At 41.2% G+C, this 18,822-nt stretch overlaps 1 protein-coding gene across 1 annotated transcript in view; it reads right to left on the reverse strand.

Moving 5' to 3' along the window:
• The window catches only part of SNTB1 (syntrophin beta 1), a 221,521-nt gene that overhangs the window by 19,691 nt on the left and 183,008 nt on the right, over positions 1-18,822 (reverse strand). Inside the window, exon 4 of the mRNA XM_081258841.1 lies at positions 15,403-15,542. Within this exon, the coding sequence (XP_081114967.1) occupies positions 15,403-15,542 (140 nt within the window). The remainder of the gene's footprint in view (positions 1-15,402; positions 15,543-18,822) is intronic.

Here is an 18,822-nt window from a genome sequence, read left to right on the forward strand (position 1 = left end):
TGGCTGAGTAACTGCATGAATGCAAGTTTTTCAAAAGTTTTTGAAATGTGAGTTCAATTTTACAAAGAGAAGTACACACACACACACACACACACACACACACTCATACACAACTGACCTATTTTGAAATCCTTTGAAATTTGGGGCCAGTGAAAAGCTCCTAATGGGCTCTTCATTTGCAGACTGCATTTGAGAACACATTACAGTAGTCAGATTCTGGATACAATGCACCAAGTAAATGTCAGCTGGGCAGTAAGATTTTAAAAGTCATCATTTGGACTTCTGAAAGGGTGGGGCTAAGGACAGAATCTGTCTGCCTGAGTTTTTCCCATCCTGCCAAGAACAGCCTTTTTACATTCCTTTCAAGATTCTTCCCAAAGATCTTTCCTGGTCTGCAGTCTGGGTGGGGTGGGGGGCAGGGGACTCTGAAACACCTATTATTTATCTTTCAATTAGTTTACATTTTTAAGCAAGTGTATCCTTAAAAATACGACCATCTGTCTCTCATCTGCGGTGGGGACTACACTACAGAAACCAAGGAAATGCTGTCTCCCTAGAGAAGATAACTTTCTTGCCCAGCTAGAAAAAATACTGGCACCCTGGGACAGGGTTTCAAGGTGCAGTTCACACCCAATTTCTTTTTTTTTTTAATGTTTATTTATTGATTGATTGATTGATTTTCTTATTAGTCATCCATTTTATACACATCAGTGTATACATGTCAATCCCAATCACCCAATTTATCACACCACCACCACCACCACACTGCGGCTTTCCCCCCTTGGTGTCCATACGTTTGTTCTCTACATCTGTGTCTCAATTTCTGCTCTGCAAACTGAATAATCTGTACCATTTTTCTAGGTTCCACATATATGCGTTAATATATGATATTTGTTTTTCTCTTTCTGACTTACTTCACTCGGTATGACAGTCTCTAGGTCCATCCACGTCTCTACAAATGACCCAATTTTGTTCCTTTTTATGGCTAATAGTCCACTGTATATATGTACCACATCTTCTTTATCCATTCGTCTGTCGATGGGCATTTAGGTTGCTTCCATGACCTGGCTATTTTAAATAGTGCTGCAATGAACACTGGGGTGCACATGTCTTTTTGAATTATGGTTTTCTCTGGGTATATGCCCAGTAGTGGGATTGCTGGGTCATATGGTAGTTCTATTTTTAGTTTTTTAAGGAAGCTCCATACTGTTCTCCATAGTGGTTTTATCAATTTACATTCCCACCAAGAGTGCAAGAGGGTTCCCTTTTCTCCACACCCTCTCCAGCAGTTGTTGTTTGTAGATTTTCTGATGATGCCCATTCTAACTGGTGTGAGGTGATACCTCATTGTAGTTCTGATTTGCATTTCTCTAATAATTAGTTATGTTGAGCAGCTTTTCATGTGCTTCTTGGCCATCTGTATGTCTTCCTTGGAGAAATGTCTGTTTAGGTCTTCTGCCCATTTTTGGATTGGGTTGTTTGTTTTTTTAATATTGAGCTGCATGACCTGTTTATATATTTTGGAGATTAATCCTTTGTGTGATGATTCATTTGCAAATATTTTCTCCCATTCTGAGAGTTGTCTTTTTGTCTTGTTTATGGTTTCCTTTGCTGTGCAAAAGCTTTTAAGTTTCATAGGTACCATTTGTTTATTTTTGTTTTTATTTTCATTACTCTAGGAGGTGGATAAAAAAGATCTTGCTGTGATTTATGTCAAAGAGTGTTCTTCCTGTGTTTTCCTCTAAGAGTTTTATAGTGCCCGGTCTTACATTTAGGTCTATAATCCATTTTGAGTTTATTTTTGTGTATGATGTTAGGGAGTGTTCTAATTTCATTCTTTTACACGTAGCTGTCCAGTTTTCCAAGCACCACTTACTGAAGAGGCTGTCTTTTCTCCATTGTATATCCTTGCCTCATTTGTCACAGATTAGTTGACCATAGGTGCGTGGGTTTATCTCTGGACTTTCTATCCTGTTCCATTGATCTATATTTCTGTTTTTGTGCCAGTACCATGTTGTCTTGATTACTGTAGCTTTGTAGTATATTCTGAAGTCAGGGAGTCTGATTCCTCCAGCTCCGTTTTTTTCCCTCAAGACTGCTTTGGCTATTTGGGGTCTTTTGTGTCAATATACAAATTTTAAGATTTTTTTGTTCTAGTTCTGTAAAAAATGCCACTGGTAATTTGATAGGGATTGCATTGAATCTGTAGATTGCTTTGAGTAGTATAATCATTTTCACAATATTGATTATTCCAATCCAAGAACATGGTATATCTCTCCATCTGTTGGTATCATCTTTAATTTCTTTCATCAGTGTCTTACAGTTTCCTGCATACAGGTCTTTTGTCTCCCTAGGTAGGTTTATTCCTAGGTATTTTATTCTTTTTGTTGCAAGGTAAATAGGAGTGTTTCCTTAATTTCTCTTTTAGATTTTTCATCATTAGTGTACAGGAATGCAAGAGATTTCTGTGCATTAATTTTGTATCCTGAAACTTTACCAAATTCATTGATTAGTTCTAGTAGTTTTCTGGTGGCATCTTTAGGATTCTCTATGTATATTATCATGTCATCTGCAAACAGTGACAGTTTTAATTCTTCTTTTCCAATTTCTATTCCTTTTATTTCTTTTTCTTCTCTGATTGCCATGGCTAGGACTTCCAAAACTACGTTGAATAATCGTGGTGAGAGTGGATATCCTTGTCTTGTTCCTGATCTTAGAAGAAATGCTTTCAGTTTTTCACCATTGAGAATGATGTTTGCTGTGGGCTTGTCATATATGGCCTTTATTATGTTGAAGTAGGTTCCCTCTATGCCCACTTTCTGGAGAGTTTTTATCATAAATAGGTGTTGAATTTTGTCAAAAGCTTTTTCTGCATCTATTGAGATGATCATATGGTTTTTATTCTTCAGTTTGTTAATATGGTGTATCACATTGATTGATTTGCATATACTGAAAAATATTTGCATCTCTGGGATAAATCCCACTTCATCATGGTGTATGATCCTTTTAATGTGTTGTTGGATTCTGTTTGCTAGTATTTTGTTGAGGAGTTTTACATCTATACTCATCAGTGATATTGGTCTGTAATTTTCTTTTTTTGTAGTATCTTTGTCTGGTTTTGGTATCAGGGTGACGGTGGCCTTATAGAATGAGTTTGGGAGTTTTCCTTCCTCTGTAATTTTTTGGAAGAGTTTGAGAAGGATAGGTGTTAGCTCTTCTCTAAATGTTTGACAGAATTCACCTGTGAAGCCATCTGGTGCTGGGCTTTTGTTTGTTGGAAGATTTTTAATCACAGTTTCAATTTCAGTCCTTGTGATTGGTCTGTTCATATTTTCCATTTCTTTCTGGTTCAGTCTTGGAAGGTTATACCTTTCTAAGAATTTGTCCATTTCTTCCAGGTTGCCCATTTTATTGACATAGACTTGCTTGTAGTAGTCTCTTAGGATGCTTTGTATTTCTGCGGTGTCTGTTGTAACCTCTCCTTTTTCATTTCTAATTTTATTGATTTGAGTCCTCTCTCTCTTTTTCTTGATGAGTCTAATGGTTTATCAATTTTGTTTATCTTCTCAAAGAACCAGCTTTTAGTGTTATTGATCTTTGCTATTGTTTTCTTTGTTTCTATTTCATTTATTTCTGCTCTGATCTTTATTATTTCTTTCCTTCTGCTAACTTTGGGTTTTGTTTGTTCTTCTTTCTCTAGTTCTGTTAGGTGTAACGTTAGATTGTATACATGAGATTTTCTTGTTTCTTGAGGTAGGCTTGTATAGCTGTAAACTTCCCTCTTAGAACTGCCCCTGCTGCATCTCATAGGTTTTGGATCGTTGTGTTTTCATTGTCATTTGTCTCTAGGTATTTTTTGATTTCTCCTTTGATTTCTTTAGTGATATCTTGGTTATTTAGTAACGTATTGTTTAGCTTCCATGTGTCTGCATTTTTTTTCCCTGTAATTGATTTCTAATCTCATAGCATTATGGTCAGAAAAGATGCTTGATATGATTTCAATTTTCTTAAATTTACTGAGGCTTGATTTGTGACCCAAGATGTGATCTATCCTGGAGAATGTTCCGTGTGCACTTGAGAAGAAAGTGTCATCTTCTGTTTTTGGATGGAATGTCCTATAACTGTCAATTAAATCTATCTGGTCTATTGTGTCATTTAAAGCTTGTGTTTCCTTATTAATTTTCTGTTTGGATGATCTGTCCATTGGTGTAAGTGAGGTGTTAAAGCCCCCCACTATTATCTTGTTATTGTTGATTTCCTCTTTTATAGCTGTTAGCAGTTGCCTTATGTACTGAGGTGCTCCTACGTTGGGAGCATATATATTTGTAATTGTTGTATCTTCTTCTTGGATTGATCCCTTGACCATTATGTAGTGTCCTTCCTTGTCTCTTGTGACATTCTTTATTTTAAAGTCTATTTTATCTGATATGAGTATTGCTACTCCAGCTTTCTTTTGATTTCCATTTGCATGGAATATCTTTTTCCATCCCTTCACTTTCAGTCTGTATATGTCCCTAGGTCTAAAGTGGGTCTCTTGTAGACAGCATACAGATGGGTCTTGTTTTTGTATCCGTTCAGCAAGCCTGTGTCTTTTGGTTGGAACATTTAATCCATTCACATTTAAGGTAATTATTGATATGTATGTTCCTATTACCATTTTCTTGATTTGGGGGGGTTTGTTTTTGTAGGTCCTTCTCTTCTTTTGTGTTTCACACTTAGTGAAGTTCCTTTAGCACTTGTTGTAGAGCTGGTTTGGTGGTGCTGAATTCTCTTAGCTTTTGCTTGTCTGTAAAGCTTTTGATTTCTCCATCGAATCTGAATGAGATCCTTGCCGGGTAGAGTCATCTTGGTTGTAGGTTCTTCCCTTTCATCACTTTAAGTATATCATGCCACTCCCTTCTGGCTTGTAGAGTTTCTGCTGAGAAATGAGCTGTTAACCTTATGGGACTTCCCTGGTATGTTGTCATTTTTCCCTTTCTGCTTTCAATAATTTTTCTTTGTCTTTAATTTTTGCCAATTTGATTACTATGTGTCTTCGCGTGTTTCTCCTTGGGTTTATTCTGTATGGGACTCTATGCGCTTCCTGGACTTGGGTGGCTATTTCCTTTCCCACGTTAGGGAAGTTTTCAACTATAATCTCTTCAAATATTTTCTCGGTCCTTTCTCTCTCTCTCTTCTCCTTCTGGGGCCCCTATAATGTGAATGTTGTTGCCTTTAATGTTGTCCCAGAGGTCTCTTAGGCTGTCTTCATTTCTTTTCATTCTTTTTTCTTTATTCTGTTCCGGAGCACTGAATTCCACCATTCTGTCTTCCAGGTCACTTATCCGTTCTTCTGCCTCAGTTATTCTACTATTGATTCCTTCTACTGTATTTTTCATTTCAGTTATTGTATTGTTCATCTCTGTTTGTTTGTTCTTTAATTCTTCTAGGTCGTTGTTAAACATTTCTTGCATCTTCTTGATCTTTGCCTCCATTGTTTTTCCAAGGTCCTAGATCATCTTCATTATCATTATTCTGAATTCTTTTTCTGGAAGATTGCCTATCTCCATTTCATTTAGTTGTTTTTCTGGGGTTTTACCTTGTTTCTTCATCTGGTACATAGCCCTCTGCCTTTTCATCTTGTCTATCTTTCTGTGAATGTGGTTTTTGTTCCACAGGCTGTAGGATTGTAGTTCTTCTTGCTTTTGCTGTCTGCCCTCTGGTGTCACACCCAATTTCTAAGTTTTATCTGAAACTGAGAAGCCCAAGGACATATTTTGTTCCCTCGGTACAAAATTCAGATACACATTTCCATGGTTGGAAGCAATACCACAAACTCTAGCAAGATTTTACACTCCCTGTTAGCAAGGAGTGTAGATAGTTGAACAAATGAATAGGACCATATAACATGAGAGAGTGGGGCAAGAGAATAAAGCCATAGGTAGGAGGGGACATAGCAGAGAGGCAGATACCCCAGTGGCTCTTTGCCAATGGTATGATGTTGACAAGTTTCTTAAACTCTTCATGCCTTGGGTTCATCAAATGCAAACTGGGGTTAGCAATATGGCAGGATGAAATGAGTTACAGGAATACTGTATGGAACAGCACCTGGCACAGAATATATAGTAATAGTCATTATTATAATTAATATGATCTGGGCAGCACTTTTTATTTCATTATCCCCTGCTGTACACTTAGCACCTAGAAAAACTCCAAGCACATGGCAGGCGCTCAGTAAATATTTTTTAAATGAATGACTAAATGAACAGCTAGACTACAAAGAGGACTCTTTTCCAAGAAGTTTGTGATTAATTACTGCTATGAGATATTGACTTCTCTTCCACCCTCCATCCTTCAACCACACCAAACAGTAGTTACGGCTCAATCCAAAGAATTTGGTTTGCATGCACTAAATGCTAATTTCCAGATTAATTCAGTCCTTAAAAAAAAGTGATCTTGAAAGGTATCTGGGATTGGATGTTCTATGAGATCAGGCTAACATCCATTTCCTGTTTCTTCTTTCAAATCCATCTTTAGCAACTGGTGTTTTCAGTAGTAGCTTGGTTGCTTAGGGAGTCTGAATGTTTTGGGTATTTTTTGGTCTGGGAGTAGAAGGTAATCATCTTATCAAAAAAATGAAAGTCATTAAGATTTTATATTCATGGCTAGCATGGATCCAGTGTACATTTAAAGAATTATATATAATTGGGTCTCTAACCCATTTATCTTTTTATAAGATAAAAAGAAAGTGTGAGACATTTTAAAGTTACTTCCAATTCCCAAAGTGGTGGATTCCATGAGGCTCAGAAGGGCTGTGTGATAAGCCCACTTTCAAGTCAAATTCTTTGTCCAAGATTTGGGGGAACAAGGCAGTAGAAATACTCATTCCTGCAGGAGGCCAGGCACATGTTTCTCTATCAATAACTGAGGTATGACATGAGGCTGCATATTGTTTCTTGATCCTCAGATAAGCCCCTTTTGTCTGACTGGTTTTGAGATAAACAAACAAAAAAATCTATCTCACAAGGGATGCTTATGCACTAATGTAATTCTGCATAGGTGTTCGCATAAAATGTTCCATAAAAAAACATTATTATGAATATCCTTAATTAAAACAAAAACAGTTGCAGCACACAGATTCAGCCAAATTAGTAAAATTACAGATTAGGTAACTGGGTTGCTAAGCAATATTACATCCTCATTTTACTTAATTGCTGTAATTAGCATCTCCCTGCATACCACAATGCAAGCCACACAAAAATAAGTAAAGGAAGGAAAGAAGGAAGGAAGGCAGAAAAAGAAAGAGAAAGAAAGAAAGAAAGAAAGAGAAAGAAAGGGAGGATGGAAGGAAGGAAGGGAGGGAGGAAGGGAGGAAGGAAAGGCAGCCAGTTAGATCCCTTCAGTGGTTCTGGTGCTCCTCTTGAATACTTTCATCAACTGGTCACCCCTAATGGGGCTCATTAGTCAACAGACTCTTCAGGAAAGAAGTGAGGGGAAATAATCTCTAATAAACCCCAAACTATCAGACAGGAAGGGCTGCCCAAGAACAAGCATGCTGTCCCTCAGCCAAGAATAACTGAACACTTGCCTCATTCCTACCCTCTAAACTTCTTTCATCTGAATATGGTGGTAAAAGAGTTAGGCAAGGTCCCATCTCTCAGAAAGTTGATATCATTGAGGGATACTGAGTGTAAGCAAAGACCCATAGAACATAGGAGAATGAGCAGCAAAACAGATTGGAGCCCAGTTTTGACTAGTTAATGGTATTGCCCAGGTGCATTTCCAGAGACACGTGATCATCCTCCCCACATTCCCCATGGCCTCACAATCATTCATAGCCAGCTTCCAGCAGTTATAAAGAGGGAGGAAAGTAGATGCCTACTATGTGAAAAGTTGCACTGGTAAACTATCTCGTCTAGCCTCCACAATGACTCTTGACAGTGTATTATGAGCTCCAGTTTCCAGTCAAGGAATCCATGGTTCTCTGGGGTAAAGTAGCTGCCCAGGACCACATACTGAGGGTCCAGCATTTGAGCCCAGGTCCACAAGACTCTTTCCATCATACCAGGAAAAGGGGCCAAACTCCAGCTGGTCAACTTTAGGTGGGAAGGACATTAAAGTGAGAGAGTATAATGAAGACTTCAGGTCATCCCTGGGCTTAACTCATGCATGTACTTTCCTTTTCCAGGGACAAACAAGACTCACAGTCTGATGGATACTGTCGCATCATGATCATCCAAAGTCTTGGTAAGTTTTTCCTTTCAAGTTCATAGCCTTTTAATTATTTAGCAATTTTAGAACTCTAATTTTTAGATATACTCTTTGAATTGTCTGATTATCTTTACATATTCTTCTATCCCGTCTATGCTTTAATTACTTCAACATATATCACAATGGGTATAGAATACATATTATTAAAAGACCTTCAAGAACTTCTCCATGTAAGGTAATGACAATTAAACTCAGCCCTGGTTTACTGAGAAAATAAAACCATGGGTGCATAAACTGAACAATTAGCTCTTACAACATTTGGCTTTTATCTCTCGCATTTTTTTTTTAATTCCCTTACTATCAGCCTCTAGTACCATGTTGGCTCCTAACAGGAGTCTGTTAAAAGTTTCTTAAATTGAACTGAAATTCCTTCTCCAAGGAGGAAGCCATCAATTAAGCCACCTACCTGCAATGCTGTTACAGGCAGCATTCAGAACTAACCTTGTGATGTGAGGTAAGGGGTTCCAGGCTCCCTATTTCCATCTCACACTTCCCTCTCCCTATAAACAAACCCACAACTGTTAAGTAACCCCATCCTTACATCACAATGACTTTGGTTGAAGACACTGCAAGTCCCTGATAAATACAGTATCACAGGTAGGGTCAAATAGGTCCAATTACTTCTCAGTCATTCATACATTAATGCCAATTATTAATATTTTCCCCAATAATAACAGTTGCTAGCATTTATCAATCACTTATTATATCTCAGTAATCTGCTAAACGTTTACATACACTGTCTCAATCAGTCCTATTAATAACTGTATGAAGCAGAAGATACCATTACCCCCTTCATATAGATGAGGAGACTTGTATTCAGAGAGATTGATATTTTGCCCCAAATCACTGCAAGTAGAGGTCTCAGAATTTGACTCCTGGTTTGTCTGATTCCAAAGTCCATGAATCTCCTCACTCTGCTCATCTCCCACTCACCACCTCTGAAGAACTCCTGGATTGGTAAGAAGGAGGCCAGGAGGCTGACAGTTAATATGTGTACTAGGTATATGGGAACAAATGGAACGGGTGGGTGTGTAGGCAAACCCCACACTTTTCAGTTTGACAGAGTGCAGATCCTTGGGCATGTAGATCCTTTTATGCTACCCTAGGGAATGCCCATGGAATATGCCCACATTCTGGAAGAGTGAGGGCGGCTCCCAGGCTTAGTGTGAAAACCATGGGCTGATTATAATTTAATGTTTGACAAAATGCAATTGGCCAGCCTTTCCCAGTGGAAAGCATTCTTAAAACGTCTGAGGCTGGCCTGAGGCAGCAGGTACTTTTAGCACTAGAAACAGGTTAGTTCCTGAGGCACCAAAGATTCCCCCAAATGTTCCATGTCTCTGGTTCCCAAGTGATATCAAAGGAGAGGAGTGCATATCTGTCTGTTCCTTTTTTTGAGCTACTTCAAAGCCACGGGTCAGGGAACTGGGCTCAGAGCAGAGTCATTCTTTTTACAAGCTCTGTGCTTCCGAACTTTTCACCAACCACTGGGACTGGGTGGGCAGAATTTCTGGGTTAAGCTTCTTCTAGAATTCCAGAAATATTGCAACCTTACTCTTCGCTCTCTGTAGACCTATCTCACTTGCCATTTGTGACGACAGTGACAAAAAACCAACACACTTACTCCTTATGGGCAAGAATACCTTTCTTTTTTTTAATGTTCAGCAACATCAAATAAACTTTTAGCTAAGCAAAAAATGTTTTCCCAGGGATGCATAAAAAGCTGAAGGATGAGAACAACTAAAATTACAAAATGTTTGCAAACTTCCTGAGCACACTGCTATGAACTGCGCCATCAATGTACAGAGGCACCATGGGATTTTGTCAGTGGAAGAACTGACTGCCTGTAAACTTCTCTGCATGGAGGCTGAGACCAAGAACATATTGTGAGCATTTCTAGGGCCTCTGCCTTGAAATACAATCAAATTTTCATCTTCCAGAAAAATATAAATTAGATGTGCCTGGGCCCCCCCAAAAAACCTCAAAACAAATCAGCAAATCAACTATGAACTGTCTGAGCTGAGGGATAACTTGATTTTAGAAGAAAACCGTTTCCTACTGGCTACAGTCCCAGCCAGTTCTTCCTGTGCAAGAGAAAAGACTATCTCTGACATTCTGAACAATGCTTTCCAGAACTGCTAAGATGAAGGGAAGAGGACTGACAGCTGCCCAGTCCTGCTATGTGCCAGGCATCGTGCTAAACAAGGCTGTACTTAAGTCATCGCTCTGCAGTGACATCCTGTGCACTGGAGGATCCATGCAGTGGGGCACTGCACAGTCATTCAAAGGAAGCTGAGGTAGAGGGCAAAGGACCCATGGAAAATGCCTATAAGATGAGAAAGCAGGGCATCCATACTGTACGTTCTAGGAGCTGCTGATGACTCTGTGAGCACCTGGATCCAGGACACCCTTTGAACTAATTCATCATTGGTCATAACAGCTTGAGGCAAAACAGTGCTTCTGAAGAACCACAGAGGAGAAAGAACCCACTCCTTGCTATGACATTTCCTTCCTACCATGAACCCTGGAAGGCAGCAGAGCCTTCCAGGAATCTTCTAAACCAGTGGTTCTTATTAGCCTGCATCAGAAACACCTGGAGGACTTGTTTACTCACAGATGGGCTGGGCTCCACTTCAGAAGTTTCTGATTTAATTGGTCTGAAGTGGGATGGAGAATTTGCGGTCTGGGACCCTACTTTGAGAACCCTTGGTCTAAGTCCTTGGTAGAAACTCCAGGTCTCTGAGAGCATCCCCAGCTCCGTCCTCACTCTGTTGGGGGATCTGATTGGCCATCTATTCATGATTAAGTTGTTAGGAGAGCTAAGGAAAGATTTGAGTGATCCACACAGCAAATTCAAAGAGCCACCAAAACTTCAGGGAATAAGAAACATGCTCCTGGGACGCTGCAGAGAATGGTGGTAAAGAAGGGGGATTCAGAAGCAGAATCTCAGGTCTGTTTCTCACCAGCTGTATGACTGTGGGTAAGTTACTTAACCTGTTAGTTCCTCAGTTTACTTCTTTGTGAAATCGGAATAAAACTTAAACCTTGTAGGGTTGTGAGGGTTAAACGTGGTATCCCTGAGGACTACATTTGCTTGATGCTTGTTAAAAACACAGACTCCTGGGCTTCCCTGGTGGCGCAGTGGTCAAGAATCTGCCTGCCAATGCAGGAGACACGGGTTCGAGCCCTGCTCCAGGAAGATCCCACATGCCGCGGAGCAACTAAGCCCATGCGCCACAACTACTGAGCCTATGCTCTAGGGCCTGAGAGCCACAACTGCTGAAGCCCGTGCTCCGCAACAAGAGAAGCCACTGCAATGAGAAGCCCACGCACTGCAATGAAGAGTAGCCCCTGCTCGCCGCAACTAGAGGAAGCCTGCAAGCAACAATGAAGACCCAACGCAGCCAAAACTAAAATAAATTTTTTTTAAAAAGGAGCTGCTTTCTTAAACGACAACAACAACAAAACAGACTCCTGACTCCTAACCCTGGCCTGCTCAGCCAGAATCTCCAGGGCAGGGCCTTGGGACCAGAATCCTTAATAAACAGCCAGGTGATTCTTAAATTGGATAAGTTTTGCAAACTCAGATAGAATCCATGTAAAGCCCTTGGTGTTGATCTATGCTCCCTCCACAAAGGTCAGCCACTGGCTTATTACCAGCTGGGTCTAGCTATTTGCAAATGGTACTACCATGGCCTTTGTGATAATGTTACCCAGGATGTTTAATTAGTAGACACCCTAACCGATAATAAAATTTTAGAAGACGTGGCTCTGTATCCACAAATAAAAATTAATTGAACCGTACATTTAAGATTCAGGTACAGTACTGTTTATAAATTATACCTCAATAAAAGGTCTTCAAAAGAAATATTAAAAAGACATGATTCCCCTTCCTTAGAGAAATGCCCTCACAGACAAATAATGCTACTAGACAGGCTGTGTGCCCAAACGCTCATATATCAAGGGCACAGTGCCACATGTGACTGCCTGGAACACACGGAAAGTAAATGAAAGAGTCACTTGATGGACTTCAACATGCGGTCGCGGAAGAAGCCAGTGGAAGTACTGGGGTAGCTTCTATAATGCAACGATCCAGAGTTTCCTTGCACTTCTACCACTTCTAACGGTGGTTTCTCTCAACCATCCTCAGCCCAGCCTCCCACCTCAGAGAACCAGCTTTACCTGCAAGGACACAAGAGTTTCAGTCCTCAGCTGGGTTGAACGCTGCTTCACAGCCTGGAGCTACAAAGGGGCTACATCTATCTCCCCGGCGTGATTACACAGGGGAAGGGAGGGGTCGTTTTCCTCGCTGCTTGTCATTTTCTAGACACATCCACAGGGTCGAGGAGGGAAGTTGACCATGACCAATGTGTGCAAACCACGGTAGCTGATGAACAAGCCAAAAGGTCAGTGAAAAACCCATTTCCCCAAAGCACATCTCTCCCTGGGTTTGGCAGAGGGCAGCATTCTGCCTAGTGCATTAACAGATAAGGACTCAGAAGAGGAAGGTGAAGTGATCAGGTGGGGTAAGACTGTTTGCGCGGGAGCAAAACTAGGATGGGAAGTTCAGCTCCTGCATCTCCAGGCTGCTGTTCAAGGACAGACAGCTCCTTACCTACTAGCTCAAGGGGCTGAAATAGAATGGACTGCCAGCGCTGCCTTAACATCTTACCCCTGCCTCACAGGCTTCCAGCGTAAGATCAGGGTCATGATTATGGGCCTAATTTTATCATTGCTCCTATGGCTAATATCGCACATCATAATGAATTATTTTGCAGTGCAGAGGTCAGTAATTTGGGAGAGGGGTAGCGAGATGAGATAGATGTCAAGTATCCCCGCTACATCTCCTTTATATTTAGGTGGTAGACATTGATTTTTTTAAATGTTGCAGCTTCTGTTCTAAATGAGCAGTTTGCACTGAATGGGGTTTCCATTTTCTATTTCCATATTGGATGCAGGCTTAGGGTTTTAGGCTATTCATGTGTTTTGCTTATAATCCAGACCTGACATCCCTATGGCTCATGAGCCTATGACAGGCGCCCCACCCAAACCTACTCAGATACCCTTTACTGTGTCTGTGCACCCATCTCTCCTTCTGGGGGCTTTGCTTTTTTATGGGTTCATACCTATGATTTTCTTCAGTGAGTGCCCTGAGCCACAGGTGCCCTGCCTGCGCCGACAGCCTGAAAAGCCTGTAGGATGAAATCCCGTCAGGCAGCCCGAGCTTCTGACTGACTTCTGTGGGAATGGGCAAGTCCAGTCACTTGCCCGAATTGGGACAAATTCTGAGGAAGTCATGTATGCTCTAGGGCAGTGCTGTGCAACAGAACTTCCTGTGATGATGGAAATGTTGTAGATCTGTGCTGTCCAAAATGGTAGCCATTAGCCCCAACTACTGAGTCCTAGAAATGTGGCCAGTGTGATTGAGGGACTAAATATGTAAAATCCTGAATGAATAAGTGCATGCATGCAGGAATGAAATGGCAGCCTCCACTAGGTCAGAATGCTGAGAAACTGTGAGGCAAAAGCTACATGTTAGCGTAAGTTTTATTTACAAGTTGCCTGAGAATTACCCAGAAACATTACCATCTTTAAACGTTTTTTCCTGAAAACCGTTCCAAGAGGTATGAGTCCAGTTTATCCTCTCAGTAAATGGAAGACCACGATTGTGGTCTAATCTTTCTTTAGTTTCAATTACAGGAATGTCTCAGAATCTGAACATCAGTGCCCATGGATGAGGAAAATGGATATTAACTGCAGAAAGTGATGGGGATTGGGCTGAATTTGAATGAACCCCAAGACATAGCCTGAATCTTCGCAGGAACATTTTAGGATGCTTGGATTCTGATCATTGAGGTTTTGTTGTAAACATCAGTAGTACTTGAATAGCTAGGCTGCCGAAATTTTTGAGGCTTAGGAGACTCAAATTAAATGACTGTTTTATTTCATTTTATTTATTTGATTAATATCTAAGTGATCTAGGCCTGGTTCCTAGCCCTGGAAGGCTTCCTCTATTCACCTCTGGGGCCAATAACCGGCATTTTCAGGTTACTTCTGCTGTTCTCCATAACCACCCATGAGTGGAAGGAGGAGGGATTTTAGGGCGCTTCCGCTCTAGTCACTATTGCCATTTTGAGTTTGTGGTACTTTTGCTCTGCTACTGAGTCTCATCCTCTTCCCTGCACCTGAGCCTTGACTATAACCTGTTAGGCATCTCAATCCTTCAGAACGGAGAACCCATCTTGATTCTACCTCTTGCTCAGAACAGATGCCCCCAAACCTCAGTCCACTATGCTGCATCCATTGGACCAAACTTCTTCAAGAGTTTGCCCCACATTGTTCAATAATTCATTCAATAGACATTTAAGGGCCCCAAATTACCAGGCACTATGCCAGCGGGGGCCACTAACATTATGTTAACACGCATGGCTTCTAGGTAGAGAAACAGAGGTAACAGGAGTAATGAAAACTGCACCCATTATCATAAGGCACATACAGAAAGAGCTCGCAACAGAAGCCAGGTCTGAAGGCAAGACTCTGGTTTGATGTGCTTTCATGCTCAGGATATAGGGCTTTAAAGAAGGTGGGGGGGGTAAGCATATGATGTATTAGGATAATGTCACATGAACAATAAATGTGCATTGAGGGTGCTAAGAAACAGACGGACCCTGGCAGCCCCACTTCCACGGGAAGCATCACACAACTGCAGAAGAACTTGTTATGGGGTCTCCCGCTGAGTGAGCTTTAAAAAGCACAATGGGACATTCCCACATGACATTTTTTGTGCCACCAAGTGAAGCCCCTTTCTTAATTCTACCTGAACGTCAAGACTGTAAACACACTGGTACAGTTCATCTCAGAGGGAATGGGATGGAGACCCAGGAAGGTGACTAGGCTGGGACCATATCACAGATGGCACTGTTCCTTCCAGATGGAGAAGCAGTTTGTTCTCTGGCTTTGTGTTGCCCTGTGTTTGGTCATAAATAATAATCTATCAGTAAATGGCTAAAAACGTTGGCTATATTCTGGAGGATCTCTCAGCTCTTGTTGCAAGAGGAAGCAGTAATATCATAATATGTTGAAATAATTGTAACTGATTAAAATAGTTTCAAACAGACTACACATCATACCCGGACACAAAACCACGGTTACCTGGTGGCAAGGAGAGGGTACGTGTGAACTGGGCTGAACCAGGCTTCCTTCCTCCGTGGCATGTTGTCGTAAATTAGAAGGTCCTTCTCAGTCAGCACAACCAGGGCTGGCTTCCACGGTTTCTCGCTGTCCCCGGGCACCTGAAACAGAAAGCAGAGACCCATCAAGCAACAGCCTGAGAAGAGTAACTGAAAAGAAGTTGGCACCCCCCAATCAGAAGACCCAACAATACAAGTGCCTTTTGGTTTAGGTTGTAAAAATCAAAATGAGAAGAAACTATTCATTGTTGCATGATTCTTGGTCCTTGAAAATATGTTTTCTCAAGGGCCCTGGTATATACAGTCAGTGCAGCCAAGAAGTAGCCCAGCAGCCAAACATCTGTCACTGTTTCTCACCTGCCAGTCAGCACTGAAATCTCTATTTCATAGTGGGACGCAGATGCCTAGGGGAATAAGCACTCCCAGCTGGTTCTCTGGTAGAGTGCATTGTTTTTATTATGAAACAGTAAGGTCTGAAAGCTTTTTTTTTTTTTTTGCGGTACGCGGGCCTCTCACTGCCGTGGCCTCTCCCGTCACGGAGCACAGGCTCTGGACGCGCAGGCCCAGCAGCCATAGCTCACGGGCCCAGCTGCTCCGCGGCATGTGGGATCCTCCCAGACCGGGGCACGAACCTGCGCCCCCTGCCTCGGCAGGTGGACTCTCAACCACTGCACCACCAGGGAAGCCCCTGAAAGCTTTTGAATAAATATCCAAAGCCTCCAAAAATATACCACGGAGGCAAATGTCTGTCTTCACAGGCATGAGACATCACAGCTCTTCCCCCAGTCTTTCACTCTTAGATTGTTTCTGTGATTCAGGCAGCATCTTAAAATTCTTTTGTTCAACTGAATGTTTATTTCCTTTCATGGAGAATACTTCTGTAACTCAAGGGCTGAGATGACCTGGCAGGGATTCAAGAGGATTCAAACATCAGCTGGATGTTTGGACCAGATGACCTTTAAAGTTCCTTTCGATCCTGAGAGTCTGTGTAGCTCAGATCTTACCTCATGAGCCATCCCTCCTCTGCCCAGTGTTGATTTGACCAGACTCCCTAAGTGTTCTTCCATCTATGAAAATGCCCTCCTTCCCACTTGAACTCTGGGCCCTGGGATAAATTTTTCTGATCAGTTTGGAAAAGCTCAATGCTCTAGCCTTGGTACTTCAAGCACAGATCATGTTCCAGTAGCATCAGCATCACCTGGAAGCTTGCTAGAAATGCAGAATCTCAGGTCTATCCCAGACTATTGAATCAGAATCTGCATTTTACGAGATCTTCGGGTGATTCTTACTGTCATTAAAGATAACAAACACTGCTCTAGACGAGGTTAAGATTGTCTCTGACACTGGCAATTAATCCAGTGATGATTCAACTCTCTCATAATGAACCACCATCTCCAATTTATTCAGAAATAAAAGAAACAGTAAACTAAATAAACAGTAAGCTAAATAAATGATAAAGCTAATTTCTTCCCTTTCTATGCTTATCATTATCTTTTCTAAGCACCACAGTGAGATCTGTATTGAGGTGGAAGCAAGTGTATGTGGCTTTACACATGACTGATCAAAGAGAAGGTGTGCAGGGCTTCCCTGGTGGCGCAGTAGTTGAGAGTCCGCCTGCCGATGCAGGGAACACGGGTTCGTGCCCCGGTCCGGGAAGATCCCACACGCTGTGGAGCGGCTGGGCCCGTAAGCCATGGCCGCTGAGCCTGTGCGTCTGGAGCCTGTGCTCCGCAACAGGAGAGGCCACAACAGTGAGAGGCCCGTGTACCGCAAAAAAAAAAAAAAAAAAAAAAAAGAGAAGGTGTGCAGGATGACATGAGGGTTCAGCTTTTGTAGGTTTATGTAGCTTATCGGCTGCCTGACCTGTGTAACTTGGAGCAGGTTGTTCTTCTCTGTTCTTCTGTTTCCTCACTGATAATGATAACACAATATACAACAGTATATTCTGGAGCTGGAATGCCTGAACACAAATCATAGCTCCACAACTTGCTACAATATCCCCACAAGACAGTGGGATCCTGGGCAAGTCAACTACTCTCTTTGTATCTCAGTTTTCATATCTGTAAAATGGGGAAATAATAGTACCTATATCAGAGTGTTGTTGTGAAGATTGAGTTAAAATGTCTAAAATGCAGATTAAACATCATTTAGAGCCTGTTTAGTAGCATGGACCTCATAATGCTGGAGAGGAGATTAAATGAGACAGTGCATGTTATGTGCTGAGCCTGGTACCTGGCAGATGGTGAAACTCAGGGTGGAAAAACTGTGGCAGGCTCACCAATTTTTAAACTTATCAAAAAAAGGTATTATTTGGAAACGGCAACAATATGACTACCTACTTTCCCTGGGAAAAACTATAAGGCAAGACAAGATTATCTTCGGTGCTGACAATTTCAACTCATTCTCCTGCCAGGAAGAATTCATTACACAATGATCACCTTTACTTTTTAATGCCCACCTTCCAACAATTCCAAATAAACGTTTACTTTTTAGAATGAGGAAATCCCCTGTAGAGCTATTTATACTAGAATGTGAATGACTGCCTGGCTTATTTCCCCCTTTATGCATTTTATGCATACAAAAAAATTGAGCTTTAGCTTATTGCTTTTTCCAACAGTATCTTCAAGAGATCAGAATGAATTGTTAGAGAAGGCAATGTACCAGACCCTACAAGGTGAATAAGCTATGGTCTCAAGGCATAAAGTGTTTGGGGGGTTTAGAATAAATTTTTTCCAGCCTCTACATTAAACCTAGTAAATTACTTTTCCAGCTCATTAAATAGGACTGGAGAAGCTACAAACAATCCTCCCAAAACGCCTGTCTTACTTACCTAGTCAGATCTGATCCATTAACTTTGACTGGAACCAGTCATTTAAATGTGAACACAACTAAGCATCATTCTTCAAAAACAATATTAAGTTTGTAAAATAAATGTCAACAGTAAATACCATCAGTAAAGTGCAGACCTTTCTAATGGTGGAATCATAAACTCACCCACATGTTAAGTGGCATATATAGGTATGAATAATTCCAAAGCCCTAAAACATTTTGTGGCTCATTAAAGACTTCTATGTTGATAAGTTAATTCTACTGCGAGAAGACTCAGAGTGGGCAATCCCCACCATCCTTGTGTGCAGAATGTTCGTTTTGATACTATGTGGATGCTCAAAGGTAGAAGTCTGCTCATGAGGACCACTGACTTTCCAAGGAGAAAAAATTCATGTTGAAGAACAGGTTTTTAAAACTATACTTTGGGCCACGTGAGCTTCACATTGTAAAGCCTTTCAAGGACACTTTTCTTCAGGCTTGAATATTTAGGTTGTTGTTTGGTGACAGCTTCTGTTACAAGTCCAAATTTCCTGGCACCCAAAGATTCTCCAGT

The sequence above is a fragment of the Mesoplodon bidens genome (assembly GCF_964165515.1).
Source record: "Mesoplodon bidens genome assembly, chromosome: 16".
Taxonomy (NCBI): domain Eukaryota; kingdom Metazoa; phylum Chordata; class Mammalia; order Artiodactyla; family Ziphiidae; genus Mesoplodon; species Mesoplodon bidens.